Source organism: Quercus robur, chromosome 5 (genome assembly GCF_932294415.1).
Source record: "Quercus robur chromosome 5, dhQueRobu3.1, whole genome shotgun sequence".
Lineage (NCBI taxonomy): Eukaryota > Viridiplantae > Streptophyta > Magnoliopsida > Fagales > Fagaceae > Quercus > Quercus robur.
Window position 1 is genome coordinate 78,403,712 of NC_065538.1, and position 20,082 is coordinate 78,423,793.

At 35.1% G+C, this 20,082-nt stretch overlaps 2 protein-coding genes and 1 long non-coding RNA gene across 3 annotated transcripts; all 3 read left to right on the forward strand.

Moving 5' to 3' along the window:
- Positions 1 to 207: 207 nt before the first annotated feature.
- Positions 208 to 5,884, forward strand: LOC126728763 (uncharacterized). The gene is made up of 9 exons (XM_050434547.1): positions 208 to 319; positions 418 to 567; positions 665 to 2,047; positions 2,147 to 2,359; positions 2,690 to 3,065; positions 3,159 to 5,032; positions 5,171 to 5,288; positions 5,458 to 5,620; positions 5,770 to 5,884. Exons 1-7 carry the CDS (start codon positions 208 to 210, stop codon positions 5,236 to 5,238), a joined length of 4,176 nt encoding a protein of 1,391 aa, XP_050290504.1. The 3' UTR covers positions 5,239 to 5,288; positions 5,458 to 5,620; positions 5,770 to 5,884.
- A 2,400-nt stretch (positions 5,885 to 8,284) lies between these two features.
- Positions 8,285 to 9,172, forward strand: LOC126727252 (uncharacterized). Its single transcript, XR_007656194.1, has 3 exons — positions 8,285 to 8,376; positions 8,899 to 8,995; positions 9,074 to 9,172. It is a non-coding gene; the product is annotated as an uncharacterized LOC126727252 (long non-coding RNA).
- A 105-nt stretch (positions 9,173 to 9,277) lies between these two features.
- Positions 9,278 to 19,448, forward strand: LOC126727248 (replication protein A 70 kDa DNA-binding subunit A-like). Its single transcript, XM_050432819.1, has 6 exons — positions 9,278 to 9,361; positions 9,489 to 9,624; positions 9,729 to 9,886; positions 9,975 to 10,095; positions 10,228 to 10,416; positions 18,967 to 19,448. The coding sequence occupies exons 1-6, from the start codon at positions 9,351 to 9,353 to the stop codon at positions 19,135 to 19,137; spliced, it is 786 nt and encodes a 261-aa protein (XP_050288776.1). The 5' UTR covers positions 9,278 to 9,350; the 3' UTR covers positions 19,138 to 19,448.
- Positions 19,449 to 20,082: the final 634 nt, after the last annotated feature.

The following is a 20,082-nucleotide window of genomic DNA, read 5'->3' on the forward strand; positions in this document are numbered from 1 at the left end:
TATAAACCTGCTATGTTTTCTGAAATTTAAATAATTATAATTAATTTTGTTGCAGCTCATTTCTGACTTTTAAAAAATATGAAAAATGCAAAGCAAGCGCGATTAAAAAGACAGATGCTAATGATTGAGAGAAGATCCGGCAGAAAATGGCATGAAAAGAAAAATAGTTTACAAAATAAATTTACCCAGGCGAGGAAATCCAGGAAAATGGTCATTGCTGAAAAGAGGAAAAAAAACAAGAAGAATAGAACAGCATTAACTCATGACTGCTCTATGTTGCATTCACCTGGTACAAATATGGATTTTTATGCATCAAGAGGTTCGTTTCTCTTACTGCCACATTCTATTTATAAATACTTTAAACATTGCTTCATAAAAATTAGAACATAATACTTTCAATTGACATTTGATTATTAGATATTGATATTGACATGGAACATTCCTATGAAGAAACTGGAATGAACATAAGTACAGATGATACTTTGGTAGAAGATGGATTCAATAATTGTGATATACCTCAAGAAATCCAAGAATCAGAAAATGAGAGTGATTGTGAAGAATTTCCAAGTAAATAACTTAACTTAAATTTACAAGGAAAAAAAATATTGATATTCATTTTTGTTTACATTATTATTGTTGTTCTTATATTTTAAAATTCTTATAGGAAAATTTACTGAACCTTGGAATTTTGGCTCGCCTTCTTATGTATGCGTGCATTGTGGATCAATTTTATGGTATGAAGAGAGAACAGTCAAATCTAAGAGGCCTAGGAACCCAAAATTCTCTCTCTGTTGTATGGAGGGTAAGGTTAAGTTACCTTTGCTTAGGAAAGCACCTCCTCTTATAGATGAGCTTTTAGATCCTCTTGGTAGTGATCGATCTAAAACGTTCAGAACTCTAATCAGAACTTATAATGCAATGTTTGCAATGACATCTATGGGTGGTAAAGTAGATAGTAGAATTAACGATGGAAGACACCCTTACATTTTTAAACTTAATGGCCAAAACCATCATAGAATTGGAACTCTTCTTCCTAATGATGGTCAGGATCCACAATTTGCACAATTATATTTCTATGATACTGAAAATGAAGTTCAACATAGAATGAACGTCTTTAGCAATGGTCAAATTAATAGTGACCTTGATCCATCTATTGTTGAAGCATTGGTCCAAATGTTTGATGAATCAAATACTTTGGTGAAGATATTTCGGATGTCTAGAGACCGTTTCATTAATACTGATGTTCACCATTTAAGATTACGTCTTATTGGCTCCCGAGCTACAGATGGAAGAGAATATAACCTGCCTACATGTTCAGAGATTGCAGCAATTATCGTTGGTGATATTGGTGCTGAAAATGCACATCGTGATATTATTGTTGAATTAAAAGAAGGAGGATTACAACGTATTAATGTGTTGCATCCTTCATACATGGCATTACAATATCCCCTTTTGTTCCCATATGGTGAGGATGGTTTTAGACTCGGCATTTTGTATAGTAATGTAGATGGAATCAGAACTGATACAACTGATTCTGTTACAATGAGAGAATACTATGCATATCGATTGCAAGAACGTGAACATGAGGGACATACACTGATATATGGTGGTAGATTGTTTCAACAATTTGATGTAGATGCCTACACATGTATAGAAGAAATCTGGCTTATGTGGGTAAAAGAGAACCAAGACAAATTAAGGATAGAATTGTATAAAGGATTGAAAGATGTAGTTATGAGAGGAGATACCACCCCTGCATCTTCAGGCAAAAGATTTGTTCTACCTTCAAGTTTCACTGGAAGTCCAAGGTATATGATTGAAAACTATCAAGATGCAATGGCGATCTGTAGATGGGCAGGTTATCCGGACCTTTTTATTACCTTCACATGCAACACAAAATGGCCAGAAATTGATCTTTTCCTATCTAGGAAACCTAGACAGAAAGTAGAAGATCGGCCTGATGTGGTTGCAAGAGTGTTCAAGATAAAGCTTGATCAACTCTTAAATGATTTAAAGCATGGCCAACACTTTGGGAAAGTAATTACAGGTATTCTAAACTTTATATTTAAAATATTTTTCCCTTCTTCTTTACTTGGCTTAATAATTAATCTATACAAATGTAACTAACTTATTGTTTTGGTGCCAGTTGTCTACACTGTTGAATATCAAAAAAGAGGGTTACCTCATGCACACATTTTACTTTTTCTACATCATGATGACAAGCATCCTACAGCAGCAGAAATTGATAGAATAATTTCAGCAGAAATTCCAGATTTCAATGAAGAACCTTTACTTTATGAAGCTGTCAAACAATATATGGTCCATGGTCCTTGCGGTTCTATTAATTCAAGGGCAAGCTGTATGATTGAAAACAGATGTACAAAACACTTCCCTAAAAAATTTTGTTCACAAACAACTGTTGATGAAGATGGTTTCCCAGTATATAGAAGAAGGAATAATGGAAGATTCGTTGAAAGAAATCAGGTCAGACTTGATAATCGATTTATAGTTCCACACAATATTGATTTGTTGGTGAACTTTCAAGCACACATAAATGTCGAGTGGTGTAATCGTTCAAGATCTATAAAGTATTTATTTAAATATATAACAAAAGGACCTGATCGTGCAACTTTGATTCTTGAAGAAAATTTACATATTGATTCTTCTACTGGAATGCAACATATGACAGATACTGATGAAGTTAAGACATATTTAAATTGTAGATATGTGTCTGCCATAGAGGCATGTTGGAGGATATTTGAATTTGCAATTCACCATCGAGAGCCTGCTGTTCAAAGACTCAGTTTTCACAATGAGGACGAACAACCAGTTGTTTTTGAAGATACTGATTATTTAAATAATGTTGTGGACAAGCCAGATATCGAAAAAAGCAAATTTACAGAATGGATGAAAGCGAATGCATTGTATGAAGAAGCAAGGGAATTGACTTATTCTGAATTTCCTACTAAATGGGTTTGGCATAGAAAAGACAAAGAATGGAAATTGAGAAAATCTGGAAGATGTATTGGGCGTATATATTATGCTCATCCTGCAAGTGGAGAACGGTTTTAATTGCGGATGCTACTTAATGTTATTAAAGGAGCTAGATCATTTAAGGAAATACGAACTATAAATAATATTGTATATCCAACTTTTAGATCAACATGTTATGCACTTGGTTTGCTTGATGATGATAAAGAGTGGCACGAAGCTTTGAATCATGCATCGTATTGGGCTTCAGGAAAACAACTACGAGAACTTTTTGTCACAATGTTGATTTTTTGTGAGGTTGCAAATCCATATAAATTATGGATTTCAAATTGGCAGTTGTTATCTGAGGACATTCTGCATCGTCAAAGAACAGTTTTACGATATGACAACCTACATCTTGATGACTCTCAATTACAGAACTACGCACTATGTGAAATTGAACAGATTTTGGTAAAGAGTGGCAGATCTTTGCACGAATTTGAGTCAATACCATATCCAAATACATTACTTCTCAGACAAAGTAACAATAGAGTATTACAAGAAGAATTGGATTATGATAGAAACTCTTTGGCAGCAGAACATATTAAACTTTTTTCTGGTCTTAATACTGATCAAAGAAAGGTATATGATGAAGTAATTTATTCTGTTTCAGAGAATAAAGGTGGCTTCTTTTTTGTTTATGGACATGGAGGAACTGGAAAGACTTATCTTTGGAAAACCATTATATGCCGATTGCGCTCAGAAGGGAAGATAGTTATTGCAATTGCAACATCTGGAATTGCTGCATTATTGTTGCCTGGAGGGAGAACAGCTCATTCAAGATTTCAAATACCAATAAATGTAACAGACAGTTCAACTTGCGGTATTAAACAAGGTTCACAAATTGCAGAACTTATGACAAAAGCAAGTCTTATAATTTGGGATGAAGCTCCTATGGCACACCGAAATTGTTTTGAAGCTGTTGATCGGTCATTAAGAGATATATTACGTTTTTCTAACCCAAATAGTGGGGAGACACCTTTTGGAGGAAAAACTATTGTTCTTGGTGGTGATTTCAGACAAATATTACCAGTGGTATCAAAAGCAAGAAGAGAACAAATAGTTGAAGCATCAATTAATAAGTCATCATTATGGAACAGTTGCAAAGTTTTCATTTTGACAATAAATATGAGGTTGACACAAAACCCAGGTGATATTGCAGCAAGGGAATTTGTTGAATGGATGTTGAAAATTGGTGATGGTGAACTAAGTAATAATGAAGGTGAAGCATTGATTGAAATACCGCATGATTTACTAATTCATCCTGGTGCTCATCCTTTCAACGATATTGTAAAAGCTACCTATCCTGATTTCAATACAAAATTCAACGATTCTAAGTATTTAGAAGAGAGAGCAATTTTAGCTCCAACAAATGAAGTGGTAGAAGACATAAATGATTACATGATTGATCTTATTAATGTTGATGAAGAGACATATCTTAGTGCAGATTCATTATGTAAAGCTTCAAGCAACATTCTAGACCAAGATGTAATGTATCCAATAGAGTTTCTCAATTCATTGAAGTTTCCTGGTATTCCAAACCATAAACTCAGATTGAAAGTAGGGCTACCAATAATGTTACTTCGAAATTTAAACCAAAGTAATGGACTTTGTAATGGTACTAGACTTTTAGTCACTCAATTATCAAAATGGGTTTTGGAAGTTCAAATAATATCAGGAACTCATATTGGAGAAAAGGTGTGTATACCAAGAATAGTCTTATCCCCTTCTAATTCCAAATGGCCCTTTGTACTGAAAAGAAGGCAGTTTCCAGTATCTGTTTGCTTTGCTATGACAATTAATAAGAGCCAAGGTCAATCTCTGCAACGTGTTGGACTTTATTTAGATAGACCAGTTTTCAGTCATGGACAATTATATGTTGCCGTATCCAGAGTTACAAGTAAAGATGGCCTTAGAATACTCATTGTAGAAAATGATAATAGTGATCATTTTCATACAAAAAATATTGTCTACAAAGAAATATTTGATAATTTGCCTAAAGGTAACACATACTGTTTATTAATATTATTTCAAGTTATTGATAATGTAAACTAAATTGTCAATTATATTGTAAACAGTAGGTTTTTGTCCACTGTTATATTTAAAGTTTACTAATGTTTAAAATGTTCTAATATTACAGATTCATATTGCAACGAAGTACAAAACTTTGAAGCAGAAATCAGTGAATGTGAGATGCAGTTAACGTAACAAACAACCATGATCTGATCAATATTGCTATTATCTTGGTTGACTAATAGGTAAGTTTTAAAATTTTTTAAACCAAAAAATAATATTAAAAAAAAATGGATACAGAAATCTAAATTTTTTTTTTTCATATCTGCATCTTCAACTTACAGAACTTTTTGTTTAATTAACTTATACATTCCTAACATTTTCTTTGACATAAGTATTTTTAATTGTTTCCAGGGAACATTATATGTTTATAATTCTTTCTTCAGACTTATATGGTTAAGCATCAAGGGGAAATTAATCACATCTTATTGTAGACGAGAGTTAATGCTGGAAATATTACAATTCTGTATTGGCAAAAAGCTGTGAATTTTGGTCATCACGGTCTAAATCTGATAAGGTATCCATTGACAAAAAAAACTAATATCTGCTGTAATACAATGCTAGAAAGAATTATCTAAAACATTTCAGATTTAATAACAGATCTCAGATTCTGTTACACAGACCATAGGGTCATCTTCTGACTTTGTATCTACCTCTACTGAACAGATCCTCAAGACAAAAGCTATTAGTCATGAGAAACTTGGGGGTGGCAGTAGTATAAGAAGTACCACATTGAAGAATGATACTGTTCACCGGAAAGCTTTTGCATTACAGGATAAGGTAATATTTAAACTAAATTCTATATTTACCAAATGATAACTGAGTTGTACTTATAAATGTTAGAAGTTTTTGCAGAGACTCAAACGTTCAGTTATTATGAACATTAGATTTGAATTATTCGCATATTGAAATATTGACCATGTTAAACTTAAGATTTATTGACTTTACAATATTGACTTTAGAGACTCCAGGTAACTGACCTTCAACTAATTCTGTTTAATTTTTTGGACGAACTAAATCAAAATTAACAATGACCTTTGTGGGTTGGTGGCACTGTCCTGTTTCCTCATTGGGTGAACCTGATTTCATATCTCTCCCCTCCCTCACTTGAAAAGAAAAAAAAAGAAATCCGAACTTCATGTCTACAACTACCTAAACTATTAAACCATGACTAGAGTTTGAACTATAATTTACTTCTTATCAATTATTATATTACTGTTTGAACTTAACAGAATTTGTATTGTTTTTTATATTTTTTTGGATATATTGAGAAAAATAATTTTATACCATTTGATTTCCTGCTTATTACACTTTCCTTCTTTCTTTATTTTTTTTTTTTTTTGGCATCCTATTGATCTTAAGGTTCATTTCTTTTAATAGGGGACTCATGAACTGCTAGTGTGTACTTGCTGTCATCCTAGCAAAAACAGCAGTTTCAACCCATTTTACTTATTATTGAAAATGAACTGATGACTTACTGCTTACTATTCAAGGGGAGACCGAGCGCTAAAAAAAAAAAAAGCATTATCACTATTTCAAACTGTTTTCCATCCTACCTGATCTACTGTTTTTGAATAGCGATTAAAATTGTAAGACTTTGAAATCTGAAAGTGTAATGTATTTTTGTTGTTGTAAGTTTATGGTTGCTGGAAGGTGAATTTTCATTTATAAAACAATGAATGTAATTACTATTAAATTGACAGAAATTGTTTATAATTCATTTAGTAGATCATGTTTGATTGGAACACACCTCTTTTCCTTTAAGTTTCATACTTTAGAATACTTTCAAAGATTGTATGTGCAGCATCCAATGTAGCATGACCATAAAACTGAAACTGCAAAACGGTATCAAACATTTGATTGATTACATATACTTCTTTTAGTTTGCTAAAAATTCTACTGCACCAATAAAATATATGAACCTGTACGACCACGCTTAAAAATTAAATATTTTACAGGTTATTTGTCATGTTAAACAACAAAGAACAAACCTGACTGCTTTAGTCTTTCTTTTCACATATATATACTTTTGTATCTAAAACTCAAAGGTCCTGAGTTTGGACGACATTTAATAATTACAAATCACAAAAATTACATTGAATGAGGCCATTGTATATTCCCAAATCAGATAATTGCCAAATACACATAAATTTCAGAATTAAAGTTCCAAATAAATTCTTATTGTGGACATATAACAATTCCAATTTCTCATGTGGATAGATCCATACCTTAACCTAAAAAAGCCCAACCCATTTCATCTAATAACCATGAGCCCTATAAAGTTATGAGAGACAATCATATACAATTAAGGCCAATCCCAAGCCCAGCCTCACTCATGAGAAAAAAATGTTACTGATTGCGTGATACACTTACTCTTACTGAAGTAAAGTAAGCCTCAGATAATAACTATATTTGGGCCCATTCAGATAAATTGATGAAGCCCAAAGTAGAAGAATCACTCATTGAAGTGGTGCGACAAAATGAAAATCTTGAACCAATATACTTATTCGGCCAAATACAAATACACAAACACAAAAACAGAATCCCTCACTCAATTATTTCAACCGCCATTCCTTCACTGCAACAGCAAACTATTCAGAAGACTTCTCTGTAACAACAGACTATGAAGAAAGTGAGCATGTTTTCTTTCTATTCAATTACCATTCCCAATTGTTTATAACTGTCACAGATCATTTTCCCACTATTGACTTTAATTTTCTAGGGTTCTTCTTTTATCTCAATCAAAAAACATGAGTTCTAATTTTCTCCTTTTTTATTATTATTATTTTTTTCCATTTAAGAGTTTTTTGTTAAGATTTCACTTTTCTTTTCTCATTGTCTTTTCCTTTCAATTTTGCTGCATTACTCAATAAATATTACATTTAGATACCATTTTCGCTATTTTCCCATTATTTTTTTTCAATCTCTTGAAATCTTTTTCTTCAATTGTTAAAATAATTAAATATTGTTTTTCTTTTAAAGATTTTTATTACGTTTTTCAAACTGAAATATTTAAATAGTCTAATAGTTATATTGTCGTTTATGTTGCAAATGACAGATTTTACTCCATAATTATATATAAATTTAACTGATGTTTAAATTATGCAGATAATACAAATTCAAAAGAATATGGAGTACACAAATTTGAAGCAGATATTGACAGACAAAAAAAACTCAAAACTGAAAGTTAGAGTTTTACGAATGTGGGATGCAATTAATATAGCAAACAACAATGATCTGATTAGCCTCGATATGATATTGGTTGACAAAGAGGTAAATTCATAATTGAACCCCTTTTAGAATAATTCTTACTAATCTTTCTTCATTAAAACTTGCAACCAGACAATGTAAATTGGTTGTTATGTACTGCTGTTATAGATTAAAGGATAATTCATTTGAAATGTTCGTAGGGAACATTGATACATGCAAGCATCAGAAAGAGTTTTGCTCAAAGTTTTCGTCCACAACTAATTGAAGGGAGCATATATACAATTACAAAATTCTTAGTAGAAGAATATAAAGGGAACTATCGTCCAGTACATAACGATCTCAAAATACATTTTAATTCAACAACTTCAGTCACAAAATTCAAAGGATTTGACCATTCAATACCTCAGTTCCAATTTGAATTTTCTGATTATGGAACAATAGCTTCTCGTTGTTATAACACAACTTACTTAACTGGTAATTTATATTATTTTACAAGCCAAGCACCTACTTTTACAGAGTTAAAAAATAATGCAATTCATATCTTAATACTGACTTTTATTTTTTTTAAAAATGTGATCTTAACAGATGTGATTGGCATATTGGACTACATTGGAGCCATTGAGGAGATCAAAACAAGAGGGCGTCCAACAAAGATAAGAAACATTCAACTGTTGTTAGAAGAGTAAGATATATATACATTCTTTTAAACTTATATGTTATAATTTTTAAATAACTCAAACTTACATATAAACAACTTCAGGAACAAATCTGTTCAAACAACTTTATGGGGAAATACTGCACAACAAATAGATGATGATTTCTACAAAACAAATAAAGGGCCATTCATAGTAATAGTGACTTCAACAATAGTGAAAACTTTCAGAGGTAACAATTGATTAACTCATTTATCAAATATGTAATATTTACGTATCTATAATACTTATAAATTTTATAACTTTTTTATAGGTCAATATCAACTATCATCCACTTTTGCAACAAAGCTGTATGTAAATTTAAACATTCCAGAAGTTGCAGAAATGAGAAACAAGTAAGTACTATTACACTTTTTCTTTACAATAGTGTACCTACTTAGCAATATTCCTTAAATGATAGATATATACAAATAGAAACTGTTCTGTTATTGTTTTTATGAGTTATACATAAATTTTGATTAGATACAGCACAAAAGACATAAACGTAAAAGATATACTACCAAAGGGACTACCTAAAATTCAAGATGCAGAACTGGCCTTACATAATAAAAAAACAGTTGCTGAAATAAAGAACTTGGAATGGAACTCAGAGACAAAGGTATCAACTATATTCTTACATCATGAATTTATCGTAATTAGTAACTGTTTATGTGTTTTATAATAAGATATAATTTTATAAACTGACTAATCTTTGTGTTATAGAACTTGATGGTAACATGCAATGCCAAAATCATTAATATCAACAACAAATATGGATGGTATTATGTTGCATGCCTTATATGCAAGACGAAAGTGAAACAAGTCAAAGGAGTTCTATGGTGTGAACGTTGTAAAAATGAGACAAAATTTGCAGTCCCAAGGTAATTAAAAAAAAAATTTGAATTGTAAATTCTAAAACACACACAAATTATATATAATATTCTATTAACAACTTTGTATCTAAAATAGCTATAGAATACAAGTCCAAGTACAAGATGAGACCGGCTCAACCACATTCATATTGTTTGACAAAGGAGCTGAGAAAATTATTTCTAAAACAGCAAAAGAACTTGCAGAGATGCAAGAAGAGGTAATTTCATATATAAATGTCAGCCCTATATATTTATTTTCTGAAAACTGAAATTTTATACTTTCTTACCAATGTTACATGTATATATATATATATATATTTTGCTTATTGTTTGTTTTTTTGTTTATACAGATGTTGAAATCAGATGAGAATACTTTACCAAAAGAGATTCAAAAAATAATTGGCAACGAATATTTGTTCCAACTGCATCTTGATGAATATAATTTGAAGTATGGAAAAGAAAATTACACTGTCTCAAAAATTTTGGAGAAGGAAATTTCACATAAGCAAAAAGACTCAAGTAAAGTTGAAGAACATCAGGTGATTGAAACAAACTTACTTCAACTTGCTTACTATATGATTCAAACATTAGTGTAAGGTTGAATTTATTCAACCATCTAATTGGCTTTATTCCACCATCTAATTGGCTTTATTCCGTGCCAAATTTGCTTGTAATTCAGCATTTAGTAACCCTGTATTTAGGTGGGTTTGTTGTAAGGGTAGTGAGTGAGATAGAGTGAAGATTGCTCAAGAGTGTGCAAGAAAACAGAGTGTCGCGGCTGGGACTCGCGGGTGGACTCGCGGCTGCAAGCCGCCAGAAGCTGCACACGTGCCAAGCATGCTGGAAGATGAACAGTCATGCTAGCTGGAGCACTACAGGACAAAACAGGACAACTGGCCATACGATTAACTCGCGACTGGATCTCGCGACTTGGTCAAGCCGCGAGGTCAAGCCGCGAGCCACCCCTGTTTTGGAAAAACCTGACGTTTCACATTCCTCTTCACTCCAGTATAAATACCCCTTTAACCCACGATTGAAAGAGAGCTTCCAGAGAGAATTTTGAGAGAGAAACCCTAAAGAAAAACCAGATTGTTTCACCCACAATCTATACCTTAGAGTCTCTTCAAATTCCCTCACTCTCTTCCTCTCCATTGTCAAATCCTTGAGAGGCATTATACCAAACCTGGTTCTCACCATTATCATCTCTGTGAGACAGTCGGTTGGAGTTCTGGGAAGCAGTTAGGAAGGAGCCAATCTTCATTGGTTGATGCTACGGTGTAGTAGCGGAATCCGGGAAGCTAGAAAAGAAAAAGGTTCGGCGCAACCTCGTTGGAGCAAGAAGCTTGGAGGGCTTAGGTGCACTGGGTAGATTAGGCTTGGAGGGTCTATTGCTGTCCTTGTATCCCAACTGTATTTTCTAGTGGATTGATTACCGCTTGGAGGGCGGCGGAGAGGTTTTTCGCCGAGGTCTTCGGTTTCCTCTTCGATAACACATCGGGTGTTATCTTTGTGTTTGCATCTTCCTTCCTCTCTATCTCTGCCTTTACATTATCTGCTGTGGTTTTATTTTGTTATGGCTTAGATAGTATTTAACATATTTCACATTATAGCATATGTTAAGTTTCCGCACACTTATTGTTTGACATATTGCTTGTGTTGGTTAAGTTAATTTTTGGGGGTCTAAACGTTCAAAAGTGTTTTGTACACGTTTTTGAACTTTCAATTGGTATCAGAGCGGGTACACTGCTGTTGGTTTCATTACCATTGTGTGATCCTTGACTCCCTTTTGAGATGGATAGGTCTCAATCCCTAAATGCACCTCCATATTTTGATGGTAGTAATTATGCTTTTTGGAAGGTTCGTATGAGAGCTTTTCTCTGTTCTATTGATGAATCCGTTTGGGATGCTGTTGAGATTGGTTGGACCAAACTTGAGGCAGCCAAATCCACATGGGATAAGGAAGCACTTGCTGCATCTAATGCTAACAGTAAAGCACTCAATGCTATTTTCTGTGGTGTGTCTCCAGATGAATTTCATAGGATTTCTCACATTACCATTGCCAAAGAAGCATGGGAGATTCTAGAAACCACTTATGAAGGCACGAAGAAAGTGAAAGACACCAAGTTACAAATGCTGACCACTCGGTTTGAGGAGCTTAAAATGAGTGAGGATGAGCCTTTTGACTCTTTCTATGGGAAACTAAATGAGGTGGTTGTCAGTAAGTTTAACTTGGGGGAGAAAACGGAGGACTCAAAGATTGTAAGGAAGATCCTTCGTTCATTACCGGAAAGTTTTCGTACTAAAGTGACAGCCATTGAAGAGAGCAAGGATCTTGACGACATCAAAGTACAGGAGCTGGTTGGTTCTCTGCAGACTTATGAGATGTCGCTGCCCAATCAACGGAAGAGTAAATCCCTTGCTCTAAAGACCATTAATGAGAAGGTGGAAGATCAAGACTCATCGGGAGAAGATGTGGTTGACAAAGATGTAGCCTATCTTGTTAAAAATTTCAGAAAGTTTTTGAAATTCAAAAATAATGGAAAATTTGATGATAAGAGAAAATTTCAAAATTTTGGAAGGGAGAAGAGGGATTTCAAAAAGAAAGATGGAAAAGAATCCCAATCCACACAAGGTGTCACTTGTTTTGAATGCAACGGGCATGGACACTTTAAGAAGGAATGTCCGAATTATTTGAAATCGAAAGGCAAAGTGTATGCCACGACCTTGAGTGACTCAGATTCGTCTGACTCAAAATCTGAAGAGAGCTGTGATGGAGAAGGGAACTATTCAGCTTTTATGACTATTGCTCATATTGAGTCGTCGGATGAGTTGAATTTGCTTGTACGAGACCTTGGAGAACATAGTGATGATGAATCACTAGGAATTGTTGAAGAATCAGAAGCTGAAGAAGAAGAAAGCACAGCAAATCTTCAAGAGAATTATAACTCACTCTTGGAGAAGTCGGGTGAATACACAAGGGTGGCCAAGGCTGCTGTGAGAAAAATGAAGAAGGCTGAGGAGGACTACAAAAGTCTCCTAATCCGGTATAGGGAGGCCAAATGCGAGATTGAAACACTGAATGGTGAGCTGTCCGAAGCTTACACTAAAGTGAGATTTCTTGAGAATGAGGTTGTGCAAGCAAATGCTAAAATAGAGAGGGTCACCACTAAGAAGCTAGATGATGTTATATCTTCTCAAAAGAGCTTTTCAGACAAATCCGGACTGGGATATACCGGAGGAAGTAGTTCATCTGGAAATGTCACTAAAGAAGTGAAGCTTGTAAAGGCCAAAGATCCAGTTGTAGCTGACCTTACTGGTGTGAAGCTCGAGGTGGAGGAGAAGAAGAATGTGGTGGACCAACGGATGCTGAATCATCGTAATCAGTCTGTGGGCAGGTCTGAATCTCGTGCCAAGTCACGTCCACGACCACAAAGAGGTCCTAGAGGAACGTATGTGTGCCATTATTGCGGACTTCAAGGGCACACTCGACCAAATTGCCAAAAGCTGAGAGCAAAGAACAGTGCAACTCCTCAAAGGTCAGGAGGACCGGGAAATGATAGGAGAATTTGGGCAGGTGATCAATCTAGAGATCAAAATGGAGATCCCGGAATGATGAACGTGATGAAGATGATTGGTGCATTCACCAACTGCTTGGAAAGCTTCTCACGAAGGTTTGAAAGCCCTAACTCTCGTACCCAATCCTTTAAGGAAATCACCCCAAACGCAAGTGACGTGTGGGTGAAAAGGGGTACTCATGCGTAAGCATTACAACATGTCCATGCATTAATACTTCCTATGCTTTGTGACTATGTTTGTTTGGTATGCTTGTTGTTTTTGATTTTGGTTGTTTGATTATTCTCTTGTGAATATTTCTTAATTTTGTTTTATCATTCTTTTTGTTTCTTGTGTCAAAAATCCAAAAATCACATAAAAATTAGAAAATCAAAAAGCTTGATTGACTTTGTTGAGTTTTGTCTCAAAACTTGTTTTGCCTTGTACCTTTGTGCTAATGGCTTTGTGCATTTTCGAGCATTGCTTGTTTTCATGCACTCATATCTCTGTGGGAAAAATCTTGAAATCTATGTGATTGTTGTAAATAGATCTTCAAACTTGTCATGAATGATTAGTGAATGGTTATGTTGATCTTGAGACATGCATAGACTTGTGTCTATATATCTTCCCACTTTTTATTTTTGTTTTGCTAAAAAGAGCTCACCAAATGTAAATATCCAAATGAAAAGAGATATTGAGCTGCAAAAGCCTGTCGCACATTCTAGTATTTGACTAGGAAAAAGGGTAAGCGACCTTATATTAAAAGTGAAATTTCATTCAAAAAAGGCCAAAGGCCTGTTCTTCAAAGAGAAATGTTATCTATCCCTCTCACAATGAGAGATGATTGCCTCAAAAGATCAAATGTTATGATTGATAGTGGAGTCAAATGAAAAGCTCCAAGTTATGTTATCAAGATGTGTGGGAGGTCATATAATCATATTTCTATAATTGAGATTAGTCACATGATCTAGTGCTAATTGTGTATGCCTTGGTTGAATTGATCATTGAAGCTTCACATTAGACAAAGGACTATCTCATTGTTGATATCCACACACAACACACAAGTTTATGTTCAATAAATGCCATATTCATTTGTGTGATTGTACTTGATAAAATGTGTTTTCACATGCTCAATCTTTGTTAATTCAAGCACAAAAAGATTTTTGAGTGTTTTAGGTGTTTTTGGAAAGTTTTTTTGTTGGAAAAATCTGAAAATTTCAAAAATACAGTTTTGCCCTGTTTTGGCGGCTCAGTCGCGGGTATGTCAAGTCGCGAGCCTCAGTCGCATCTTCGCTGGTCATTTTTGGCGACTTGTTCGCGAGTGGAAGGTCCAGTCGCGAGGTTCACTCAGAGATTTTCGCGGCTTAGCTCGCGACTCACTCGCGGGTAGACCTTCCAGTCGCAAAAAACACTTTGAAAAATTTTTCAAAATTTTGTTCTTGAGTGCTTTGGCGGCTTGATTTGGCGACTATGTGGCGACTTAATCAAGTCGCGAAAATCGCGTGTTTTGCAGAAACAGGAGCAGTTTTTAAACCTCTTTCAGTTTTCCCTCGAACTTTTGTAACTGTTCATCTTCCCTTTAAATTTTTTTCTTCCAAACACTTCGTGAATCCTTTTTTCAAACCCCTTTGGTGCTTCATTTCTTATCCAAATCATCAAGAAAAGGTATGGGTTTTGCTTTCTCAGTCTCATTTTCTTCTTCCTGCATATTTCTGTTACTGTTTGGACTAATATTGTATTTGTTATACTTATCTCTTTGTGTAATGGGTATGGAGTGTCGTGTTTGCTATTGTTCTCACCTGTTTTCATGCTGAGCAGTCACAATGTGTTTTTCATTGTTCTGATTTTTGCTTATTATTGAATCTGAGAATCTTTTCTGAAATGGGTTTGGTGTCTATGTGACTTACTCATTACACTTGCCTGAATATTGATGTTGGTGTTTGGTTTTGGTTACTGAGTTGATATGATAACATAATGTATGTTTTTCAACCACGTGCTCCAGTGTGGATGTTTGGTTTCTTCATGATTGAAATATTTTCCCCATGTTCATGTCTCTGATGGAGTGATTTATGTTATCTGCTCTAAATGTTCAAATGCTGTATCTTATTGCATATCATGGTCATGTTAACCTGTCTCAATGACAGTTTTGTCAGTTGTGATGTCTATCTTTGTCTTGGTGCACTTTCACCAAGTTTGATGCACGTATTAGTTTGTGCTTCTGTGTATTGTTGGAAGTTTTGGTTGGGTCTGCACTATCTTCAGTCTGGGTTTATATATTGAAATATTGTTTACACTGAATCTTGTTGACAATCTTTTTGTGGGGTATTGTTGCTTGGTTCTTTTCTGTTGGCCTGTTCTCTTGCAGATGTCTCGTCGATCTTCCAGGGGTAAAGACATTGTTGCTGACGAACCAGCAACACCAGTTGCTAAAAGGACTCGTCTATCATCTCAAGCATCTCAAGATCCCAATGAGGATAGATTCAGAGTTCCCCTTAACTCACACGCCTACTCAAATGTGTTTGACAAGTCAACAACTATAGTGGAACGGGTAGTAGAGTTCAACACCTTAGGGACTACTTTCATCCCTCGAATCTTTGAGAAATGAGACTGGGCAAACTTGTTCGGAAACTTTGATGATCCAATGGATGAGCTGGTCAAAGAATGCTTCTCCAATGCAACTGATCTTGGACCTATCCTCATTTTCTGGGTCAGAGGAACAGAGTTTAGTGTTACCCCAGACTCCATCGCAGATCTTCTCAGCATCACCAGACCTCAGAATGTGAATTGAACTCCCTATGATGAACGAAATCCAGAGGTTGGAGAAATTTTACAAATCCTAGGACACGATCATGAGGTATCCAGTGCAGGAACTTCCATCAGCACCGCAAAGTTTGCACCTGAGCTGACCACACTGAAGTTGATCATGTTCACCAATCTCTACCCACTGTCCAACATTACATTCATCAATCTTTGGAGAGCTATATTTCTATGTGACCTCATTACAGGAGCCCCCATTGATATATGTGCTCACATCTACTACAACTTGAGGAAGACCGCGTGTCGATCTACAGCTCGAGGAACCATTCCATTTTGCAGTCTCGTCATGAAACTCATTCTTAGTGCAGGCATTATTCCTCCTGCTGATGGTAAAATGTTGACTCGTCAACGTCCCATTTCCTTGCTCACTCTTCAAGCAAGCAGAAGTCACTCCTCTAAATCACCAAGAAGTGCTCACATCTCTCCGGTTACTTCATCTGCCCCTCACTCAGAGACACCTGCTCATACCACATCTGCATCACGTGCTGTTCCTGAAGCTTCACCGGCTGGTATTTCGCAAGCACAAACTGCTCCTCATACTGACAGAGTCGGCAGTGTACTTGAGCATATTCAGAAACGCGTTGATGAGCTTGTGGCACTTCTCTACTCCACAAACAACCACGTCCAGATGCGCCTCGAAACTATGGAGAATCAGCTAGATGAGATTCAACGGAAGTTGGACGAGAGTGTTTAGCTATTCGTGACAAAAAGGGGGAGAGCATTCAGTAAGGGGGAGAAAAGTTCAAATGGAAGTGTGCATAGTGATAGGGGGAGTACACACATACTTTTGTCATACTTTTGGTTTTAGTCTTATCTTTTAAACTTATGGTTTTAGGTTTATGTTTGTTGGGTATTTTTAGTGTTTTTATGGTTTTTGATACACTGTGTTTTGGTGTATAGCTGTTTCGAACTCTAAACTTATACTCTTGGTTTAAACTTTAAATATATGTTGATGATGTTTTTCAGGAAGTTATTGGTTTGCACCCTTGTGCTTTTGTAAGCTTTTAGGGTTAATGTTTTATGCATAGTTTGTAGGCTTTATGGTATATACCTTGCTTAAGTGTAGCCTTTATGCTATGTTGAAATCAGTACTTTAATCTAAATGTTCTGCATTTTGTTTTATGTACTATCACTCTTGTGCCCTTGTAGGATTGTTCCTAGATGCATATGCCTTGTGTGCTATGCATTGGTTGAGTGTTGAGCATACAAGTGTCTTGTCTTGTGCTTGTTAACTTGTATGTCCTTGTGTTCATTCCAAGTGTGGATGAGCACTGTGATCACTTCCTTGTGGTGTTCACTTGGTTGATCAAGCCATGGTTTGTTTATTAACTCCATCTTTGCTTGATCTCATATTGCCTGTTTCATATGCATTTATAATTTTCTGCTTACAATGATCATGGTGTATTGTTGTGTTTCAGGAGTTTATGTTCATATGATTCAAGTGCTTCACAGCTTCTAGAGTTACGTGTGAGTGAGTTTTGTTCAACTGTTCCCAACTCACATGTTAAGTCTAGAGTCTGTTTTAGGGTTTTGTCACGGAATAGCCAAAGGGGGAGATTGTAAGGTTGAATTTATTCAACCATCTAATTGGCTTTATTCCGTGCCAAATTTGCTTGTAATTCAGCATTTAGTAACCCTGTATTTAGGTGGGTTTGTTGTAAGGGTAGTGAGTGAGATAGAGTGAAGATTGCTCAAGAGTGTGCAAGAAAACAGAGTGTCGTGGCTGGGACTCGCGGGTGGACTCGCGGCTGCAAGCCGCCAGAAGCTGCACACGTGCCAAGCATGCTGGAAGATGAACAGTCATGCTAGCTGGAGCACTACAGGACAAAACAGGACAACTGGCCATACGGTTAACTCGCGACTGGATCTCGCGACTTGGTCAAGCCGCGAGGTCAAGCCGCGAGCCACCCCTGTTTTGGAAAAACCTGACGTTTCACATTCCTCTTCACTCCAGTATAAATACCCCTTTAACCCACGATTGAAAGAGAGCTTCCAGAGAGAATTTTGAGAGAGAAACCTTAAAGAAAAACCAGATTGTTTCACCCACAATCTATACCTTAGAGTCTCTTCAAATTCCCTCACTCTCTTCCTCTCCATTGTCAAATCCTTGAGAGGCATTATACCAAACCTGGTTCTCACCATTATCATCTCTGTGAGACAGTCGTTTGGAGTTCTGGGAAGCAGTTAGGAAGGAGCCAATCTTCATTGGTTGATGCTACGGTGTAGTAGCGGAATCCGGGAAGCTAGAAAAGAAAAAGGTTCGGCGCAACCTCGTTGAAGCAAGAAGCTTGGAGGGCTTAGGTGCACTGGGTAGATTAGGCTTGGAGGGTCTATTGCTGTCCTTGTATCCCAACTGTATTTTCTAGTGGATTGATTACCGCTTGGAGGGCGGCGGAGAGGTTTTTCGCCGAGGTCTTCGGTTTCCTCTTCGATAACACATCGGGTGTTATCTTTGTGTTTGCATCTTCCTTCCTCTCTATCTCTGCCTTTACATTATCTGCTGTGGTTTTATTTTGTTATGGCTTAGATAGTATTTAACATATTTCACATTATAGCATATGTTAAGTTTCCGTACACTTGTTGTTTGACATATTGCTTGTGTTGGTTAAGTTAATTTTTGGGGGTCTAAACGTTCAAAAGTGTTTTGTACACGTTTTTGAACTTTCAATTAGTCTACACATAATCTACTTTACATATCTAACTAACGCAAATTATTTCAGGACACAATGGAGGAAATTGTAAAAAAATCAAGGAAGGAAAGGTACATAGCCAGTCAAAAAATAGAAATAGGAGAAACATCTGCTCAAAGACCTGAAAGAATGCCGCTCCAAATGCTTCAAAAACGTCAAAAGAGTACTAAGCAAATTGCTACAAAGAAGAAAAAAAACTGAACTCTAATGTATAAACTACCTTACTCTAAGAGTCTTTATGTATTTCATAGTATTGTTAATTATTATTATTTTTTTCTTTAGAAGACTAAACTGAATGTACTGAATAAAGCTGACAGATTAGGACAGCATTACTATAAAATGTAATTATAGTAAAACCCAAAATGGCTGATTTCAAAGTGTATAAAGTGAATGAAGAATGTAGTCGACAGAATTGCTTTAATAAAATAAATAGATTTTCCCCTACTGTTCTATTGTTGTAAAGTAAGAAGTTATGTGTGTTCAACTACTGCATCTCTATTTTTTTAGTTATTGTGGCTGTTTGGATTAGTTATATATCTACTTCAATACATCAAAATTCCCTTATAATGTCTATTGTGACTATTTTTTCTTCTAATCATCTATTGAGGTTTTTTTTTTCAATAGTTGAATACATGAATTTTTCTTTCCATTTCTTTTCCTCACCTCCTTTTTTTTTTAAAAGAAACATAATGATATCTAATTCTTACAACTTTATTACTTCTAATGAAACCATTCTTATAGCTATACACAGGTTATTATTTTGATCTCTTATTTTTTTAACAGAGATATACAGTGAAAAACATGTCTGTTTATTACAATGTAATTTATCAGGATCATTCGTAAATACCATCAAAAATAGAATAGTAATGACTAAGAGTCTTTACAATGTATAATATATATTAAAAGCAATTAGCAGTATTCTTTTCTACTTATAAGATTTTAAATAATCCCGCGCGTTGCGCGGGTTAAACACTAGTATTAATAATATGTAAATAAACAATTGTAAACAACTATAATTAATAATTGTTATAACATTTTTTTTGGTCCCTAATATAACTTATTAGTATATTACAATGTGTATAATATTAATATGGGCTCATTGATTGAGTTGTTGTGGATGGTTTGAAAGGAAACAAATTGGGATTG